The sequence below is a fragment of the Melopsittacus undulatus genome, chromosome 5, assembly GCF_012275295.1.
Source record: "Melopsittacus undulatus isolate bMelUnd1 chromosome 5, bMelUnd1.mat.Z, whole genome shotgun sequence".
In the NCBI taxonomy this organism is placed as follows: Eukaryota; Metazoa; Chordata; class Aves; order Psittaciformes; family Psittaculidae; genus Melopsittacus; species Melopsittacus undulatus.
In genome coordinates, this window is record NC_047531.1 from 82510601 (window position 1) to 82531085 (window position 20485).

Genomic DNA, 20485 nt, shown 5'->3' on the forward strand with positions numbered 1-20485 from the left:
AGATATTTTTAAATTGCATCATTAAAGGATTATTTTTATTTGCCTTCTAATATGTAGAGATTTCTTCAGGGTAAATTCTTGAATCGTATTTTCAGTATTTTTCTTTAAAAACAAGGGAGATAACCATGGATTAACTTCTTGAACTATGTAATCACTTATTTTTAAGCAGCCTGAAATCATTATATACTCTTATGATTCAGGGAGAGAGCTTTGTGAAAACTCCAAATATCCCATAATTAATTTCCTACAAACCAGAGTATGGCATGGAAATTCTTGCCGGTAACTTCCATTGTATGGTAAGTTTGAACATAAGCTCTATGTTATCTACATTTACAGAAGCTTTCTTACCCTCAGCAAAAAGTTTAATCTGGATAAGGCTTCTAGAAACATATCAGCTCCTTTGTTGGAAAACTCATATCTCCCAGCAATGAAGAAAAATAAGGTCTTCTCAAGACTGAAGTCAAGGTGGCTGAAACCAAGCAAACAGATGGAAAAACACAAAGTATTTCTCAAGATACAGTAAAGCAAAACACACAACAGCTTTCTAGTCTGGAGGAATTTATTAGCCCAAGAAAACAATGAAAGTGAAGCTTTTCTACTGTTCTTTAAAATTGCTGTTTTAATCTGATAAACTGTATTTTGGATAAATAACAACAAAAAAAAATCAAGACCTTCTGCCTGATCCCACCATCTGTTAAGCAGAGTTAGAACTGGGGCCTGAAATCCCTTTAGTTTCTGACTGATAAATCCCAGACAGATACTTCAATCAGTTGGTAACATTTTGAAGTACTTGTTTAGTCTTCCTGCTTTGATTCCTGTTTTAAATAGTGTTGGACAACCAGCGCTTAGTTGTGAAAAGTAAAAGCATACCCATAGAAATGACCTCGAATGAACTCTTGGATCCTAGCCTTGTACATGGAATGCAAATTCTGAAACTCATGCATTGCTGAAAATTTCTTAATGTTCAAGCCATTTGGGGTGACAACATCTGGAAAAGCAGAGAAAAGGCAGAGGTAGAGATCTTCAGAGTCTGAGAAATCCTTAAGGAAAGAACCAACATGTCTTTCAGCTGTCAGAATGTGAATAGTTATGTATTCTTATTACTCATGGATGGGGAACAGCATTAACGCAACAGTCTCCACCAGCTTAGTCCACAAATCTTTGCATGTGGCACTCCACTGTCGACCGCATTGAAGTGTTCAAGTACCACCTGACTTGTACTCAGAAGTAGCACAGATCATGCTGAACAGTGAGGTATCCCCCATGCCCTTTTGTCCAATCAAGACTTAAGTAATATCTCCATTTAGCCATATGTTTTTTGTGCAATATACCCTTTATCTCTTTATTCATGATATCAGTGTTGCCGGCTCAACCACTGCTCTTGAAAGCAGAAACTGTGCTGTACTATGCACTTGATTACTGCACGGCATGAGAAGTTTGCTCTGTCAAATTTTACCAGAAAAGGGAGAATATAAGAAACCTTTTTAAAAAGACCTCCCTTCAGTAAATCACTTTGATAGCTCCTAAAATTAGACACAGAATAAAATACAAGTCCAGCCTTAACCAGGAAATCTTTGCTTCTCAGATACTCAGGATCTGGTTCTCAGTTACAAGAAAGGAGAGTCTTGGTGGGTCTGGCAAGAAAACTTGTGTCCTTATCTTCTGCTGCCTAACCCTAGGAGCTGCTCTGAACAGAAACTTGTGTGGCTTCATATGAGTGGGTATGCGAAGAAAGCAGAAACACCCTCCATTTCCTTTTGTCTTTACCAACAACATACCTTCTTCCTCTGACCTGCTTCTTGTCCAGAACTGGCTCATGCAGGACATAGTTTTGGGACTGCAATAATTTCAAGCCCTTTCCAATAAAGTAAGAGTACATGACTGGCCAGTTTCCATCTACACTTTTACATTCACCAGGGAGTTTAGGATACTCTTACCCATCATCATCAGCCTGCATATAATCTACTCCAATGTTCTTTGATTCAATTGTAGCTTCATTTACTGTTTCATCAGGATTGGGGCTCAGTCCACCTCTTATTTATGCCTTGGAGATACAGAACATATTTGTGGGACATGGGAGCACAAAGCACCTGGTTCACTATTTCTGCTCAACATATAATAGTATTTTGAATACACATCAGGCAATGTGCCCTTACCCTATGGAAGAAATAATGAAAGAGACCTTTGTTCCTACTTTAGTTTGGGGTTTCTGTTGTTTAATGAATTAATGACATTTTTGTTTTCAAATTATCCCAAGTAGATCCGATCAGGATGATTTGACTTCTATGTTTATAGTAAAGAAACTGGCATTTATTAAAGTAATAATAGCACACTATGATGTTTTCTGTTGATAAGTTACTAAGATTCAGGGTTGACTCATACTTTTTCAGAGTTTGCTTCTATGATTTTAATCAAATATAAACAGAACAAAGTCCAGATCTAGGTCTTAACCAATACCCAAGTGTCTTGAAATTCTGATTCAAAGTCTTCTCTACTGCTAATGAGAACTATGTTTCATACCTGAATGAAAGTACTAGAAAACCCATAATATCAGTATTCAGATCACAGGAGTGTACCTTATGATCACTGACAGAATCTTGCATGATAGGTCAAAGAAAACATGTTTAATATTAGATACTTTGACAAATACGTTTTGAGTGATTATTGATCAAATAATAACAACATAATGCAAGCAATCATGCTGCTAGGTTTAGACTGGCAAATTGGCCTTTGTCCAAGTGCAAAAAAGAAAGGCTCCCTATGCAATTATGTCTACTGAATTTTAAAGGGGCTTTTCCAAGTGTTGAGATCTGTAATTTGTGTCCAAGTTTAATATTAATGAGAAGTAGCAGAGTCTGCTCTACATATCACATTTCCTCAGTTATTTTTAGTTAACAACTTTGTTACGAAGTTTACATCTGAATAAATTCAAATGCAAATAGAAGTTAACTGTGCCAATTCTGCATCCCCCTTTTAAAGTTTGTTTTTAAAATGGATTGAGGAGTGCACACATTCTTCCAGTATTCACATTCCTTTGCAGAATACAAGCTTAATGATCTACAGACGGATTGCTGAGCTTTCTGAACAGCCAATGTCTATGTTGATTTCACAACTTCAGAGAGAATAAATAGCATGAGAATAGACTTGTAAACAGTTTATCCTGTGGTCTATGATTCAAAGAAACTATTAAAGTATTTATACCCGTCAAAACATGTTTTCTTGAGCTGCCACCTAGGATTTGAGGTAACAATTCCTATTGTATTTCTTTCTAGCTCTGTCAATATGAAGCATGATATGTGTCAACAATTGTTTTAACCCAAACATTATATATATTTACTTGGCTTCTTCAAAGTTGAAAGCATATTAAAAAGAGAAAAGCTCAAGCCTGTGAATCTCTATGCATAGTATTTTCTTTACCTTCAACTGACGTTCTACCTGTGAGCAGTCTGCAGATTTTCTCTCCCAGATTAAACTGGATTCAGACTCATTTCAGCCTCCTTAAATCCCAAAATATAAACTATGATTTTCAAGAGTAGCTGTTGTGGGGAGAAGCCTCATGCCAATAAAAAGCAGTTTCAGAAGTCTGGTTTTCAAAGATCAAGTGCTCTGCAACCAAGACCTTTCAGGAACATCCCAGATTAGATGACTGAACACTTACATTACTTTTGTCATGTTTAAAAATTAAGGGAAAAATCTTCTAAATTCATCATCTTATTGAGAGTCAGGAATGAGACAAAGGATCCAATGGACAGCTCTTTTATCCTGATGCATGAACTATGCTGTGGCTTGAAGCACTGAAGTCAAAAAGGATAACAGTCCCAAACTATGATTAGCACTGTAACTTCCATTAAAAAATATCTACAAAGAACAACCAAACCCCAAAGTCATTTGAGCACTGCTATACTTAAAATAACCAACTAAGGTGTGAACAAACCTGCTAAATAGGATCAAAATTCTTGTGCAATTTTTCATCCATGATGCTAACCCTTGGAAGGAGTACTGTGGCTTATCCTTATAAAACACTGTGCTGATTTAAGAAGAACTTTAGTGACACATCAAACTGGGATCATGACCTTATTTAAACTCCACACGTGGAACACAACCAGTTTTATTGGTAAGTCCCATATTTTATGAGAGTAATAGAAAGGGAAAAGTCAGACAAACCATTGGGCACATTTCAACTGTTTTTTCGAACTGTACTGGTTGGTCTAGTAGGAAATATTATATCTGTTTACAAAGCTTCTCATGGTTAGGTCCTAGGATCACAATGACCATGACTACACTGCTACTCCAAGCTGTGAGAGAGACAAGGAAATGAACTGTATTGATTTACAGTTTGGTTTTTGCCTTCTGATCTCTACCATATTAAGGAAAGTAAAACAGATTTAGCACTGGAAAACAAACCTCATCTAACATTGTTTTGTGCAAAGATTATATCAGTCATTGTTAGCAGAGCAACAAATCTCACACTGTAAAAGCTGGTGAAATGTATTACAAAGGTTCCAATTTCTGCTTTCACCAGTTGACCTGAATATAACAACATCACTGGAACCTCTGCTATAAGCAAATCTCCTGAAACTGAGATGTCTTTGCAAAGAAAGCCTAACATCCATGGGGTTAAACTAAGGCTCTCCTGATATGGTACTGAAAGCAGTTATTAAATAGTGCTGAACTTGATTTGGAGAAAACAACTGAAGTCTTACCAGGATTTCTTTTAAGCATGTGCTCTGCTTCTACAGCTGTTATCTGTGAGACTGTGGTGAACACATGAGCACAATGTACAGATGCCCGTTCCATACAGTACCGATGATAAATCTGTCTCTCTCCTGCTTCTTTGTCAATGTCAAACTGTTAAATAATAAAACAAACAAAAATAAGACACCTGTGTGATATGTTCATCAGACTTGTTACCACGATTCCAAAGGGTTTGAAGGAGCAAGAGAGCTCACAATTCCTGCACGAACATGAAAAATGGCAGTTTAGCAATGGAAGGAGACCCAGATTAATGATCTGACTGATCCCATGAAAGGTAGTTACCTGTGCTATCTGACCTGGTGGCTGACAATATGTCATGCTGTATCTTGCCTGAGGGTGTTGGAAAACATGGGAGAGTGGCGAAGTTGGTGGTATCTGAAGGTATAGGGGAGAGTTAAAAAATGAATGGGGATGAGGAGAGAAGCTGGTGACTGTGTAAAAAGGTGGGGATCATGGGTAGGCCAGAGAGGAATGGAGTTGTGGTGGAGAGGCAGGATGTAGGGACCCAGTCACAAATCCTGAGGGAACAAAGTAAATAGGAAATAAGATATTTTCTGATATTCAGATATGTTCTTCCTCCAGCTTTACCACTGTTATTTACTGCTCTTTTTACTTCAATTTGAACTCCATTAATTTCTAGAGGCAGAGATAAATTAAACTGCTAGACAAGACAACCCCAAATACCAAATATTTATGAATTACCTTTAAACCTTGCATTTATCTTTTTTGTTTGTTTACTGAGCTTATGTTGTCCTGATGGGAAAAAAATGCATAGTACCTACTGAGCACATGCTTAAAGGTTCCAATGTTCACTAATGATGAACACTGCAAATAGTTGCAATGTCTAAAAAGGAGTAAATGTGCAATTACACAAAAAGTGCAATTGTCTAAAGAAGTGTAGTGCTAATAGAGTGTTGATGATTACAATTAAATTACAATCCTCTTAGTCTTACATGATGCTTCACTTCTGGGAACAGAAATGTTCACCTCTTAAGCATGGGCACCAAACAGACTGTATGAGTTACCTGGCTGATGACAATGACTCTTAATGAGATCCATCATTATCACCACCTAATGCTAGGTGCAGTCTAATTTTGATTGCATTTGACTCTGTAATTTCATTGACCATAATAGATGTAAACATTATTGGAATATGAGGAATATATACTTACCTACTTAGACCTCCTTTTTTGTCATAAAAGCCTTGCTTGTTGTATCAAAAGTTACTTGATGTTTGAATGATGATTCCCTTAAGGGCTATTACTGTGTATCTTGTACAGGCTGAGCAGACAGCGCTTTGTATAGTTAGGACTATCTGACCTTTGCCACAGCATGCTGCTTTTAGTACTTTAGAACTTAGCCACAAATAAAGCTATATAGATCATAACTTTTACATGCTCCAGGTTGGTACAGAACATATTATAAGAAATTTGAGCAAATGTGAGCCATTTCAGGGAACAACATTTAAGCAAATCATTTTTTATTTTTACTTAGGTAGGTATATCTATATATATTTTATAACTGTTTTGCTAAGAAACTAATGTGCTTTTATCCACCAAACACTCTTAATTTTGCAGTGGTGTTATGCTGCTGGTGGGCAAGTGGTTTCCACTATATAAGCTGAAAATGCCACCCTAATGTGACGAGAAAAGAAGCATTGAAATATCTTAGATGAAAAGTTCAAAAAGATAGATGCTTTCTTTTGATATAGGTGATCCTATATGACAAGAGTTTCTAAGCTTGCCAAAGAGGTTTTTAGGAAGAATCTTTAGGTAGGAAATACGCTTTACCATATAATGTTATTCATTATGATACAATCTTTCAGTTGTATCATTATATACTGTGTTTTCCTCATTTCCATGAGAATTTTGAGACACAACCATGTCATAAAAGAAGATCTTTTCCCAAGAACATACCTCATTTGTCACAGAAATTGAATGGTAGAAAAAGCACAGGGCAGGAGGGTAGAAGAGAAGAAAAATAAAGGTGAACTATTTTGACCCTTTAGAGTGTCACAGTCTGACCTGTTAAAGTGTTAAGTGCTCGCATCTAGATCCGAAATCCATTGTACCTATGCTCTGAAGTTATAAAGTACTTGGTATTGCTAACTCTAATAAAAGCTTCCTTAAAAAGAAAATCTGCACGATGCAGCTACCTTCCTTTATATGAGTGTGGCAAATTAATCCACTGATATTTATGGAGCATACAGATGCCACTGATTAATGCTGCAAAACTGCTCTTAAGAAAATCACATGTATGTTTTTCAGAACAGAACTCTTACTTACGTGCTGCAAGCAAGGTAGAAAGCTGCTTATTGAAGAGTAACAAAACCAAAAACATGATGAATGTTCAACCATTCTGTGTACCAAAGATAAGAAGTGGGACCATTCTTTGGCAAACACACAAATAGGATGGGTTTTGGCAAACACACAAATAGGAGAGATTGTATTTTGCACATGCTTTCATGACTTTAGGCATGTTTTGTCAAAGCTACATAATTCCATGTCTTTAACAACAATAAGCTGAGGAAAGCGTCCTCACATTTCATTTGCTCTCCTTTTCCTGCAGTTTCCTTCAGTAAAGTAAGATCTTGGCCTCTGACCTCACTTACAAAGTGGAGTAAGAAACCTCGCCATGCACTTCTGAGCAGGCTAGATGAGTGACTTTAGAAACTAAGCCTTGGGCAAGTTGAAGGGCAGGTTAAATGGAACTTAATTGATGAGACAGTGCAGGAGACAAATTTAGTCCACACAGTACTATGCAAAGACAGCTGAGCTGGCTGTGACAGTATTAGCTCCAGAATTAGAGGCATCATGAGGCATGGAACTGTATTGAGCAAATAGGCCAAAATGAAGCAGAAGACCAGTGCAGGTAATCTGCTTTTCACCCCCAAACCAATGTTTCTGCTCAGCAGTTGGCTCTGTTGCCTGGATGCTCATCCACCTCAGTTAAGGCACCTGTGAACATGCTCCGTAGTGTTCACATTCAGCAAAGTGTCTGTGAAGTGTGTCATGCTTCCTTTGTTTGCTGTTATCAGCAAATGGGAATACTATCAAATGTGCAAATAAAAGCTGCATCAAGAGAAAAAACAGACCTAAGTAAGATTAACTGTTTATAGAATCATTTAGATTGGAAAGGACCCTTAAGATCATCAAGTGCAACTACTACTCAGTGACTTTTAAAGACTAGTTACATCAATATTTACTTTCCTGTAAATGTACCACTGCTGCTCCCAGTGAGGATCCCCTCCTACTCTGACTGTTAGAAAGCAAGCAGGTTATTAGAATTTGAATACAAAAAGAAGAGAACATCAAACAGTTATGGAATACTGGTATTATGTCTCTCTTGGAAACAGATAACATCACTGAAGTAATAAATCCAAATCAGACATTTCTACTTCAAAATGATAAAGACATATTGCAAAGGATTTACAAAAGCACAGTGAAGAATGATTTGAGAGTGGAAAAAAGGAAAGACTGTATTAGCTATGTAAATGCTTTCCTGAAAGACAGATAAATTATTTGTTGTGGTCTGTGCACAGTCTCTAGGTACTGATACTAGACTATCATTTCATAAAGAAAAAGAAAAAAAAGAAAGCATAATGAATGGAAATTAAACCAAATTCAAACTGGAATTAAAATACATAGAAATACATTAAAATACTGGAATTAAAATTTCGTGACACCTTTGCATAAATTATATATATTCCCCTGACCACTTGAACCTTACAAAAACATTATCCACATAAAGTAAGCAGTTTGTATCACAAACAAAAGGTGCAGATTTGATGCATCAATGTTTAGCTGAGGACTATGTGTAGAGAATGATCTCTTCTAGTCCTTAAAATCAGTGGCACACTCAAGTTCACAAGCTGATTTCACAGTAGAATCAGAAACAGTCAGAGATAAGCCTGAAGTTCAAATTCCAATCAACCAAAAGGTAGAATGGAAACATCTTCACTTCTGGCATAATCTCTCTGGCTGCCATTGTCTGAATTATGTAAGAATTACTCTTTTTAAAATCCATCTTGTGTCAAGTTTAACTCCCACTTATTGTTATCTTTTGCAAATAGAACTTTCATTCTGGTAGCTCTGCCATGCCAAAAAAGAATGAAATTTACACTTCCTGGCTTAAGTCAGATTTCCATTAGCTGCTGTACTAACAAAGCAGATCAGCTTTGCATAACAGTGAGCTCAGTGACAGCTGTGACAGTACTGCACTAAGTGGAATGAGAGCTTGTGTTTCTATACTGTCAGCATAAAAGCTCTTGACTATTTATTTTCATTGGGATTTTCATTACTTTTTCTTTTAGACCTCTTGGATAGAATTCATCATTCTGCTAACTACATTGAGCTAGACTTGTACAACCTGAATGTAAAATGTTGCTATGCTTAAATAAAAGTTTTACACATTGACACGGTAAACTTATGTAAGTAAAACCACACTGAAGAAAGAGAATAGGGGGTTTTTTCTTCTTCTTGTCATTCTTTCCATTATAAATCAAGGTGATATTTTACTAAGAAGCATCAGAGGCTGAAGCCTAAAAACTTCTCCATTATGCCAGGCCAGTAATCCACAAAACCATTACAGATGGTCACCTCTCAAATGATATAACAAGTCAAATTATTTGCCAAAAAGGTTGTTCTTAACACAGCTTTCTATTCACCTATGAACTAGCCTGAATCATCAGTATCGCTCAGTCAATTTAGGAAAGGTGTTGGTCTCGTTTATTTATTAGTGAAAAAAAAAAACCCAAAGCCCCCCCCCCAAAATAACCAAAAACTAAAAAAACCCAAAACCCAAAACCCTCACCAACCCTAATAAAAAACACTCAACCAATAAGCAACTAAATAATAATAACAATACACCACAAAAAAACCTCAGCCCCTTTAAACAACAAGGAAAGCAATGAAAGAGTAATGTTCTATATCTTCAGCTGAGAAGTCAGGTCCTCCTGAAGAGGAAAAGGCTCCACAGGCTCAGAACTTTTTCCACAGAACTTCTTACCTTCTGGATTAGCTATTTTGGTTCAGTTTACCTTGGCCACAAAAAGAACCTTACTCTTACTAGTGTAGAAGCTACACTGGATATGGGGAGGGTGAGAAAAAATAAACTGCCAGTTGGACTATATACAAAACTTCTGAAACTTCTATTGGGAAATAAGCTCATAATATAACCTACTTGTTACTGAAATAAGAAAACATTGACTTTGGAAGAGTTCAGGCCAATAACCTGTAGGCAGAGTTAGCAGGCCCTGACTCAGCTGTTTACCTGTGGTTCTTCAGATGCTTAAAAGCAGGTAAAGCATCAAACTCTAGCAGACACCATGCAAGTCACCTCCTGTTTCCTTCTCTTTTTTTTCTCTCTCTCCCTTCCTTCCTCAAGTGCTTTAAATCAGTGAATTAAATGTGTATCTAGGAACAAAAATGTACACTGAATTGCTGTTCAATTGTTGGCTATTGCTCCCCTTATCTCAGACCATCTGTTATTTGTTAAATGCTGCTGAGGACACAACAGTATTCACCATGTGCTGCTGCACACTAAGGCTTTCCACTGGAGCAGAAGCAGCTAAATTTCTCCAAGTCCAATTAATTAATTATTTAATTAATGAAAGAATTAAGGGTATAAGAACTGTATAATCTTCTGCAGTAATTTTGTATAAGAACCAGGATCTTGTCTCCAACTAAGGCAAAGAGCAAATGGCTCAGGAAGAGGTCAGGAGCCAGCCAACATTACAGTCTTACATCCATAGTGGATTCTCTTCCAGCAATTTACAGCTCTAATCTACTAGATTGACTAGTTTTTCAGTCCCCCTGGAAGCATCTTCTTACAGCTTACAGCCTGACATGTGCCCTCAGCTCATGAAACCAATGGTTTTGGTAGCCTACGGTTCAGGCCTCTATATAATTCAAGAAGTCTGTAAAGAATCATTCACCAAGTGTGGCAAACCTTCCCTAAGTCATTCTTACCTTTTCTCCTAAAGCCTAGTAAGGCTGAAGGTCAAGTTTTCACAGGTCCAGGTTTGCAAGGGCTAGCAGAAGACCACATAGAGCTCTTCCATTCTTATCACCTGACAGGGGCTGGTGACTTCAGTTCTTTGTTCACTAGAGTGCTAGAGAAAACATCAGCCCACACCGCATTATGCAGCCCTCTGCATGACCAGTGATATTGACGTCCACTCCAAGAAGGCTTGGACTTGGACCAAAAGTCTTCTCTGCTCTAAAGCTACTGACCTGACAGGCTTACTTCAGAGAACACATTTGTACCTTCCATATTTGTGCCAACTGGCACCTATTGAACTTTGCCAGGAAGGTGAATTAAAGTGGAGTTTTCCACTGTGGAATCCAGAAAAAGAAAGAACATCTCAGTAATCCTTTATATTTTAAAAGGGATCTTTCAACTCATCTGGTATCTTCTGGTCCTGTACAGGGGTAGTTTAACACTGACATGGAATAGTGTTGTACTGTGTGGGCACATGCAGATGCATGCTCTGTGTGTGCAGAACAGGCAGGGCTAGTGACAGTTGAGGACAAACTGGGAGTGTGTTAGAGTCAGGGCTAACAGGAAATACTATGATGGGAAACAACACACTGGTCACACACACCCAGGGCACTGTGAAAGGAGGGAGAGAAAGCCTGTGAAGATGCCAGGTAAGTATCTTTCATCAGTCATCAAACAATCATGTCATGGTTTTGCCTGTGGATCCCCTGTTAAATCCTTCAACATTGCAGGAAAGCACTTGGCCTCAGAAGGCTGAGTACAGCTCTCTATGGAAAGGCATTCTAAACCAGCTTTTTGGGGACTGTACTGGGGACTAGAAAATGGAACACGAGGTTTCCTCTTTTCTCTGTAGGAGTTTAACATGCCTGATTGTCTCTCAGCACATACCCTGGTTCTGCAACCATTTTTTCTGTGATATCTGACATAGGTGGGCAGGATGCAACTGTAGAACATGTTATCTCAGCTGCTGTGCTTAAAGCTGGTGACAATTCTGTTCTAACCATGAAACACTGATCAAAAGTGAGAACTTAAAGGCAATCATTATTTTGCTTTAAAGGAAGATGATTATGCAATAACACTGAAACAGAAAAAACAACTATTAATACTTCGGGGTAGGAGGGGATGATACACTAAATATATATAGTCTCATCCAAAGTTTTAACATTAGGAAGCCCTGGTGAACCTTCTTCCCTGGAAAATTGCGTGTTTGACCTTATTAGTTTACTACTAGAAGACAGCAACAAGATTAGCTTCTAAACACTTAGCTATATGTACCATTTAGTTATTGTACTCTAGATCAACCTCCCAGCTGACTCTTGGGCCAGATTGACCTTTTTACAGCCAAAAGAGCTTTCACTAAGGTACCTGATCTCTTAGTAGAAGTTAACTTTGTCAGGAAGAGCTTTAGCACCCTATATAAGCATGTCATAGTATAACAGCTTAGCATCGTTTCATCTATTAGTACCTTCAAATGCCAATAACTCCACAGAGGGCATAAAGCTTTATGGCCTAAAAATCAACAAATTTCCTCCCTTAGACATTATTTATAGTAGTTTATAGTAATACTTTAAACTGATATATGTTTCATTCAGTATACATGCGTTTCATTCCTTATATTCTTAGAATATAGAAAAATCTGAATAGAAACTTCTGTATTTATGACAGAGGTGATAGTTGCCAATGGAATTTGTGAAGCTTTGCTGAATGATGGACAGTACCTTATCACATGAAATTTGCCATGTCATGTCAACAGTAAGAGTTTTTAATTCTAATTTCTCATTTTAAATGCCCTTTTCTATTGTTATTTTTTTCTATAGCTTCCTTACTAACAATTATGTAAGACTGAATCAAGGGTGAATGAACAAAGTTACTGCTGAAAAGTCGTCATTTTCTTAAGCATTAAACCTGAAACCACATGGGTTTAGTTCTTTTAATCTAGCTCCGTCCAGAGAAAAATAATTAATGTGACTTTAAAGTTAGATTTTGCACATCTACACATGAGGGGAATATGAAGGAGTAGGAATGTCTAGACTTCTAGACAGCATGACTGCATTATTCATGCTGCCTCATTAATGCATCTAATGTATAATTTAGGAGACTAGTTGTCTGAGGTGATGGAGACAGATCTTTCACATGGCAATCTGAGTTAGCCTTTTGCTAATTGTGAAGAGGCCAGCTTAACTCCACTGGTGATACAAGCTTAGTAGGAGCAACCACCTATGTTAGTTACCTCATCTTAGGCAGAGACAATTCCCCCTATACACTACCATGCTGCAACCTTTATGCACAGCAATAAATGAGTGGAGAGTACCTTTTACTCTTAGTGTGTTCAGTAGATTCAGTAATTGCCTTTGATAGAAAAGGAAATAAATAAGAGGGAGAAGGTGTTTCCTTGAAGTACAAGGGAATTACAATCTATTCCGTGCTTCTGAATAAGGCCAGTAGCATGCTACTACTTCAACCTCGTCTTTGGAAGACACTGTTCCACAGTATGTCAAGCTTCAAACATCCAATTGAATATTGCCAACCGAGTAATTTTGTTTACTGCTTTTAGCCAAGGAAATGAAGGGACAGTGAATAAGGCAGTTGTTTCAGCCTTTTAACCACCTCTACCCTCAATAAGTGCTAGAATGCAAAATAATCTTGAATTCAGTTTGCCTGTAACCATATTAGAAATCCTAGATCATGTAACGTATTTTTGCTGAAGGGAGTGGTAAAGACATCTGGGTCCTTGAAATGTTGATTTGTGTTATGCTTTGAGTGGAAATAGAACATTGAAAACCAAAACCACTAGACAGTCTTCAGAAATTCCAACAAACAGATGTGGGTCTTTTGAACTCAGAAAATATTTCTTACATTTGCTATTTATGAATTAAGCATAAACTGAAAAGCTTGAAAGTAGAAGGACTTATAATGACTTGCAAGAATTAATAAGTAGGCTGAGGGGGGAGTGGGGTTGGGAAGATGGAATGATAAAAATGTCTCTTACCTGGTCAAGATTGTTGTAAAAATCAATACTGGCTGCACACAGATACCTCCCAAGCAGAGTCGCATGGGTAGTAAAAATTGTGGCCACACGAAGCTTCCAAGATCTACACAATATTAAACCCACTCCTGCTTGCCACTCGTGGAAGTGGGCAATTATATTGGGCTTGTCATCAAACTGAGAGGAAAGCTGAAAACAATTGAAAGTACATACATTAAACACACATTATATCCTGCCCACCATCCCAGCTGCAGAAACCTCTTTATTTCATGTCTTGCTGTGTGCTTGCTTTCTTTCACATGACAAAGGCGTATAATGTTTTAAGCAGTTATGTATCTTGATGCCCATCAAGCTCTAATCCTTAGGTCAAGAAGCATATGTGCCTCACTAGTGTCCCAGAACAGTATCCTTCCTAGAGTGTTGGGGATCAGAGTCACTCTTTGTTCTTTTGACTTGCTCTTCTGCTATTGAAACTCTTGTTTGATAAGAAAATATGACAGACATATTATTCTGCAAATTAACAGAGTTTAGGTAGGCTGGAATACAGTCACATATGAAGTCACAGTGCTATCATTAATGTCTTCTATCTGTATTCCCTGTGCAAGGTAGTATCTAATTGCTGAAATATGGCTTAGCCAGCTTCAAGGACAGTCTGTGAGTGTGACAACTTAACTACCATAGGTGAGAAAAAGGGAGTTTGAGATCCTACTTGTAAGAGCATCTGATGACAAATAAGGGAGTTGAGAAGAAACAGAGGGGGAAGTGACAGTAAAGACACAGCAGATTTCACACAGGGGAACCTTCCCCTCCCCATCCCCTTCTCCTGGAAAAGATATAGTTAAATGACCACTTAAGATTTAAGTTTTAAATACATTTTTGATCTACATCAAGTACCAACTTCCTTAAAATCAGTTTTCAAACTGGAGAGTAGGAAGCGCATACCAAAGCTTTGGTTTTGCCCCACTGACTAGGTTGGAATTTGAACATCTCTAGATTTAAAAACTGTACCTCTTTCAAAAACCAGGCTGTTAATGATCCAAAAATCACAGCATCGTTGGCTTCTCGATCATGAAAAGGGATCCCTATGTTGCTGGCATCCCAAAAGTCACCTTTCCACCTGTCCAAGTTCCAAGCTGCTGATCCTATATCAAACAGTAAGACATATGGGCTGCCCTCTATCAGCCATCTTCCAAAAAAGACCTATGGGGAACAGGCAAGCATATAACCAGAAAATGTTACAGTGAATGTAAAGGCCAGTTAGCATAACTATTTTCATCCATCAAATTTCAAGATTTTACATAAGGAATATGCGATCATAGTTCTACATACCTAAGGTTTGTGTTTTGCCTTGCAAAATACATGGAGTAATACTGAACCAAAAGTGAAAGGAAACTGCAGTCTTTAAGAATATTTGGTTTTAATTTCAGATTTTCATCACAATATGCACTTTTTTCCATTAAAAAAGTTTAGGAAGACTAGGTTGAATAAGGAGGTTTTATGTTATATTTGAGTATCTATACCATTTTTGTTCTTATTTCAAAATTCTTATTTTTTCCCTAAGATTTGTCACCAATCTTTTGCCATATATGTTGGATTACCAGTGACAGATTTTGTAGAATAGGTGCTTGGGACCTTTATGCACCATGACATTTCCTCATTCCACCCAAGCAACACAGTTGATGCCATTTGGCAGAGTGGAAGGAAGGATCAATCAGAATGTATAATAATACCTAAAACCACATCAACCTAAAATTACAGCTTTCCTGCTTTACCTGCATGGATATAGTTAAACATCTCTAAGAGTATTTAGAACTTCACTGATACAAAATACCTGCCCAACCAGGAGAGCAAGCTAAACTGTCATAGAGCAACACAACACAGCTAGGTCTACATTACAGATTGCACCACTCTGCACATTCAAATTTCACTTTAATTCTACATCAAAGAGGTTATAGCAGCAGAGACATATTAACTAGGAAGAACAAGGCACTAAAGGGAGGCTAGTGCAGCTTATAGTCCATGTGGAGGAATCTTTTATCCACTTTTCAATCTATTCTAATTCATCAACCCCTGAGACACCAGGGGTTGAGCCCAGCCTTACAGCTACAGTGGGCTGAACTGAGATCAGGTCTTGAAAACAGCGAGATGAAAGCTCTCAGACCTGCTTGCACAAAAAATACAGGGTGTGACAAAGACAGGTGTGTGAAGGAGGGTCATTTCCTTATGTACTTCAGGCTATCTAGGTTGCTTATTTAGGAAAATGAGGTTAAAAAGCAGGAAGTTTGTGTGAACCCAGACTTTAGCTAAATATGGAGTTAGGTTGTGGCAAATAACACTGGACCTGAGAAGTTTGGAAGTGCTCGTAGGTCCCCTGATTTAAAGGGATATATTGTGATGCATAAGCAAAATCCAGACATAAATGTCAATAGGATAAGTGTGGCTCCTGGAAAATACAGCATCATTATTAGATATCAAAGCTATACTTAACATACCTGGGACAGATTTGCTGCTATATATGAACACTCCAGCAACACAACGTACGTTAGGCAGGCAGAGCTGGCTGATTAAATTGAAGATATTGCCTAAAGAGCATGAAGTGCATATATAGCATTTCAATTAATCTGCCCACAGACTTTAGCTGTTTTCTAAACAAAGGAATGTTACACAGCTTGCAGCAACATCTCTTTTTAAGCAACAGAGGCAGTATGGAGAGATTGATTAATCACTTATGAAAACTTGATTAGAAATAAATGGCAGTTAGATTAGACCTTTTAGTTTGAATCTCTGCCTGAACAATGCAAGCATCCCACAATGTTAATGTCCCTGACAAACACTTTCTCAAGCTGTTGCATATATACATCCAGCAATACACTTCTACATGATATGCAGTGGGACATTAGATCCAAATAGTAGCAGAACTGTTGTTACAAAGGGAGATATCACACTGACAGTGCCACGGCTGGTGGCAGTCCAAGAACTTAATGAATTTCTACATTAAAATATGCCATGCCCTTCAGCAACAGAACTTTGTAAGACCATTTCCTTGTGCCTGCCTCTCAATGCTTTTCACATCTGTTTGACACAAGCTATAAGCAGACAATTTTTCTTCCTGCAGACTAGCACCTCTGGGAGACTCAATGCTGAATCAGAGCAGAGGTGAGTTCTTAATCTCTGATGAGGACTCTCAAGAAAAGAGGTCAGATTTAGCATGTGTGGAATTTAGCAGATTCCACCTATTTTCAGGCAATCAATTGTCCTCAAGGCTGCAGCTACTTGCAGCTTAGTAGCTTGCCATCAACACAGCAGATTCTATTCCTTTCAGCAGATCAGCTTTATTAGGAATTTTATTTCTAGTTGATTACTGAAGAAACTGAGTCACATAAAGACTATGAGGTTTGAGATCACAGAAAAAACAGTGGTCAAAAATTGTATAGGAAACACATAAATTCATACTTGTGCTATGGTTTAACCTCTCTTCCTGGGAAACAGACAGCTAGTTGCATTGATCTGAGGAAAGAGATTCTTTGTCAGTTGGGTGCTTTTCTTAAGTCACCCTGTGGTTTGTCTCTTTCTGGCTTTCAAATCAATGCTATGCAAGAAAAAATGTGAGCTAGTGGAATGCTCTTCTCTCCCCAGCACAAGAACACCAAATGTAAGGGTCCAGTTAAAGTAAGGTCATATTATCTACTAAAATATCACTGTATTTAGAGACTAGATAAATAAGTCATTAATCCAATTAAGCAGACTTGCAGATAACTGTTAAAACCTATAATTGGAGTTAAAACCTGTAATTGGATAAACTGGTTCTTCCTCAAAAATAACCTTTAATGAATTGACTCTACTGTTCTAACAGTGGATTCTGAGGCTTCCCCATTGTGACATTGACCAGGATTGCTGTGTCAAGCGGAATGGCAAGAGCATTAACCAAAACTGTAATCTCCTCAGAGTCAGCTTTGTTGCCCTGGAAAGCAGTAGCACATCTGATTTACCTGACACCCTTGGCTTTTCATGGTGTCCATTGCCTTCTTAACTGCAGGGTTTGGAGGCTCACATGCTTCCGCCTGAGTCTTCACATTCTGCTCAAAATAGGGACCAACCAGAAAATAGTTTTCACCCCATTCATCTGCTGTAGTTTTGGCTTTTGTCTGGATCACGGTGTAAATGCCTCCCACTGCAAAAGAAGGTCACAAAGAAAATGAAATAGAAAAGGACACAGGCCATAAAGCTCTGAAGTAAGCTCCAACTTGTAGGTAAGGTACACAGTAAAATCACTTCACATATGCAGATTTTAAGTGAAACCCTCACTTAATCAAATAAATAGAAGTTCAGTATCCTAAATGGAATCAGACCTAGGATGACAAGAACCTTACAGATATATGTTCCTAAATAAAGCTCACAGTTCAAGAGTTTCAAGACATACAGACATGGAACTGCAGAAGGGAATCTATGCATAAGACTATTCTTCTCCACTTCATTAGGAATAGAAAGCTAAGAAACTAACTGATAATCATCATACTCTTCCATGGCTCCTCTGGACAGGGGTTTAGAGAAATCTTAGGTAAGTAACAACCATACATTTTCTTCAAGTTCCCCTGCTCACAAGATGTGACTAATTGAATAGCTTGGATTCACAGAATCATAGAATAGTTAGGGTTGGAAAGGACCTTAAGATCATCAAGCTCCAGCCCCCCTGCCATGGGCAGGGACATCTCACACTAAATCATATCACGCAAGACTCTGTCCAACCTGGCCTTGAACACTGCCAGGGATGGAGCATTCATAGCTTCCTTGGGCAATCCATTCCAGTGCCTCACCACCCTAACAGTAAAGAATTTCTTCCTTATATCCAATCTAAACTTACCTTCTTTAAATTTTAACCCATTACCCCTTGTCCTATCACTACAGTCCCTAATGAACAGTCCCTCACCAGCATCCCTATAATCCCCCTTCAGATACTGGAAGCTGCTCTGAGGTCTCCACGCAGCCTTCTCTTCTCCAGGCTGAACAGCTCCAACTTTCTCAGCCTGTCTTCATACGGGAGGTGCTCCAGTCCCTTGATCATCCTCGTGGCCTCCTCTGGACTTGTTCCAACAGTTCCATGTCCTTTTTATGTTGAGGACACCAGAACTGCACACAATTCTCCAAGTGAGGTCTCACGAGAGCAGAGCAGAGGGGCAGGATCACCTCCTTTGACCTGCTGGTCACGCTTCTTTTGATGCAGCCCAGGATACGGTTGGCTTTCTGGGCTGTGAGTCCACACTGCAGCCAACTCATGTTCATTTTCTCATCATCCAACACCCCCAAGTCCTTCTCCGCAAGTGTTGCTCTGAATCTCTTCTTTGCCCAACCTGTAGCTGTGCCTGGGATTGCTCTGACCCAGGTGTAGGACCTTGTACTTGTCATGGTTAAACTTCCTGAGGTTGGCATCAGCCCACCTCACAAGTGTGTCAAGGTCCCTCTGGATGGCATTCCTTCCCTCCAGCGTATCAACAGAACCACACAGCTTGGTGTCATCGGCAAACTTGCTGAGGGTGCACTCAATCCCACTGTCCATGTCAGTGACAAAGATGTTAAACAAGACTGGTCCCAACACCGATCCCTGATGGACACCACTCGTTACTGGTCTCCAGCCGGACATTGAGCCATTGACCACAACACTTTGCATGTAGCCATCCAGCCAGTTCTTTATCCACGGAGTTGCCCATCTATCAGACTGCTGCCTCTCCAATTTAGAGACAAGGATGTCATGCAGGACAGTGTCAAACGCTTTGCACAAGCCCAGGTAGATGACATCAGCTGCTCTGCCTCTGTCCATCATATCCACAGCCACATCATAGAAGGCCACCAAATTTGTCAGGCATGAAAACATATATATTCAGATAAATATATAATTTTAATTATGTGAGACAAGTCAATGTTCAACCCATGAAGTAACACAGTTATACATCTGTTCTTATGGTGTGGTAAATACATCATATGAGCATAAGGCACTTCAACAGGGATAAATATGAGGCTTGGTAGAAATCTTAGTCAAGAAACTAGTTGGTTTTAATTGGCAGAAATACAGAGCTTACAATAAAGGAACATTTTTGGGCAGAGCAGCCTGGTGACCCAGGGAAAAGAGAAAATAGGTACTTGCAAGATGAAAGCTACTAAATAACATGACAAAGCTCTAGTCATAAGGTGATGCAAAGGTCTTTCACCACCATCACAACAGTGGAGACCAACCCATTTCATACTACAAGGCATTCAACATTGGGATCAGGAGGGTAGCCAAGTTTCCACAGCTATTAAGAGTAGTAAGAAAACTGCAGCTCAGGACCTAAAGACCATCTGGACCTTTGTTTTGTATAGCCAACAGCCTACTGTTTCTTTTCATTAGGTTTTGCTTTGTATCACTGAAGTTAGTTAGTTAGTTAGAAGTTAGGTGTGATAAAAGCTCTGGGTTACCTGGCCCTAAAACTGGCTTTTGTCTCTTCTGTTCCTGTGGAAATATGACTCACAAAGCATGTCTGTGCATAAGCTTTAATTGACAAGGGAGGGAAACTGTGCAAGTGAAACTATGTATGTGGGAAGTGTTGGGCATAACTTATAAAAAGACTTCTTGAGAAGAACACAGCAATGTCTAGAATAATATACTGGCTTTTGAAATTACAGTTTTCCATAACAAATTCAAGGAATACATTATATATCCTTAAGAGCTTATATCTGCTCAGTTACTTTGAATTCCCTCGAAATACCTAT

At 38.5% G+C, this 20485-nt stretch overlaps 1 protein-coding gene across 1 annotated transcript in view; it reads right to left on the reverse strand.

Moving 5' to 3' along the window:
- The window catches only part of GYS2 (glycogen synthase 2), a 40147-nt gene that overhangs the window by 13006 nt on the left and 6656 nt on the right, over positions 1-20485 (reverse strand). Inside the window, exons 2-7 of the mRNA XM_005148164.3 lie at positions 17731-17912; positions 14750-14941; positions 13745-13930; positions 4704-4848; positions 871-988; positions 349-469 (exon numbers count right to left, since the gene is read on the reverse strand). Of these exons, the coding sequence (XP_005148221.2) occupies positions 349-469; positions 871-988; positions 4704-4848; positions 13745-13930; positions 14750-14941; positions 17731-17912 (944 nt within the window). The remainder of the gene's footprint in view (positions 1-348; positions 470-870; positions 989-4703; positions 4849-13744; positions 13931-14749; positions 14942-17730; positions 17913-20485) is intronic.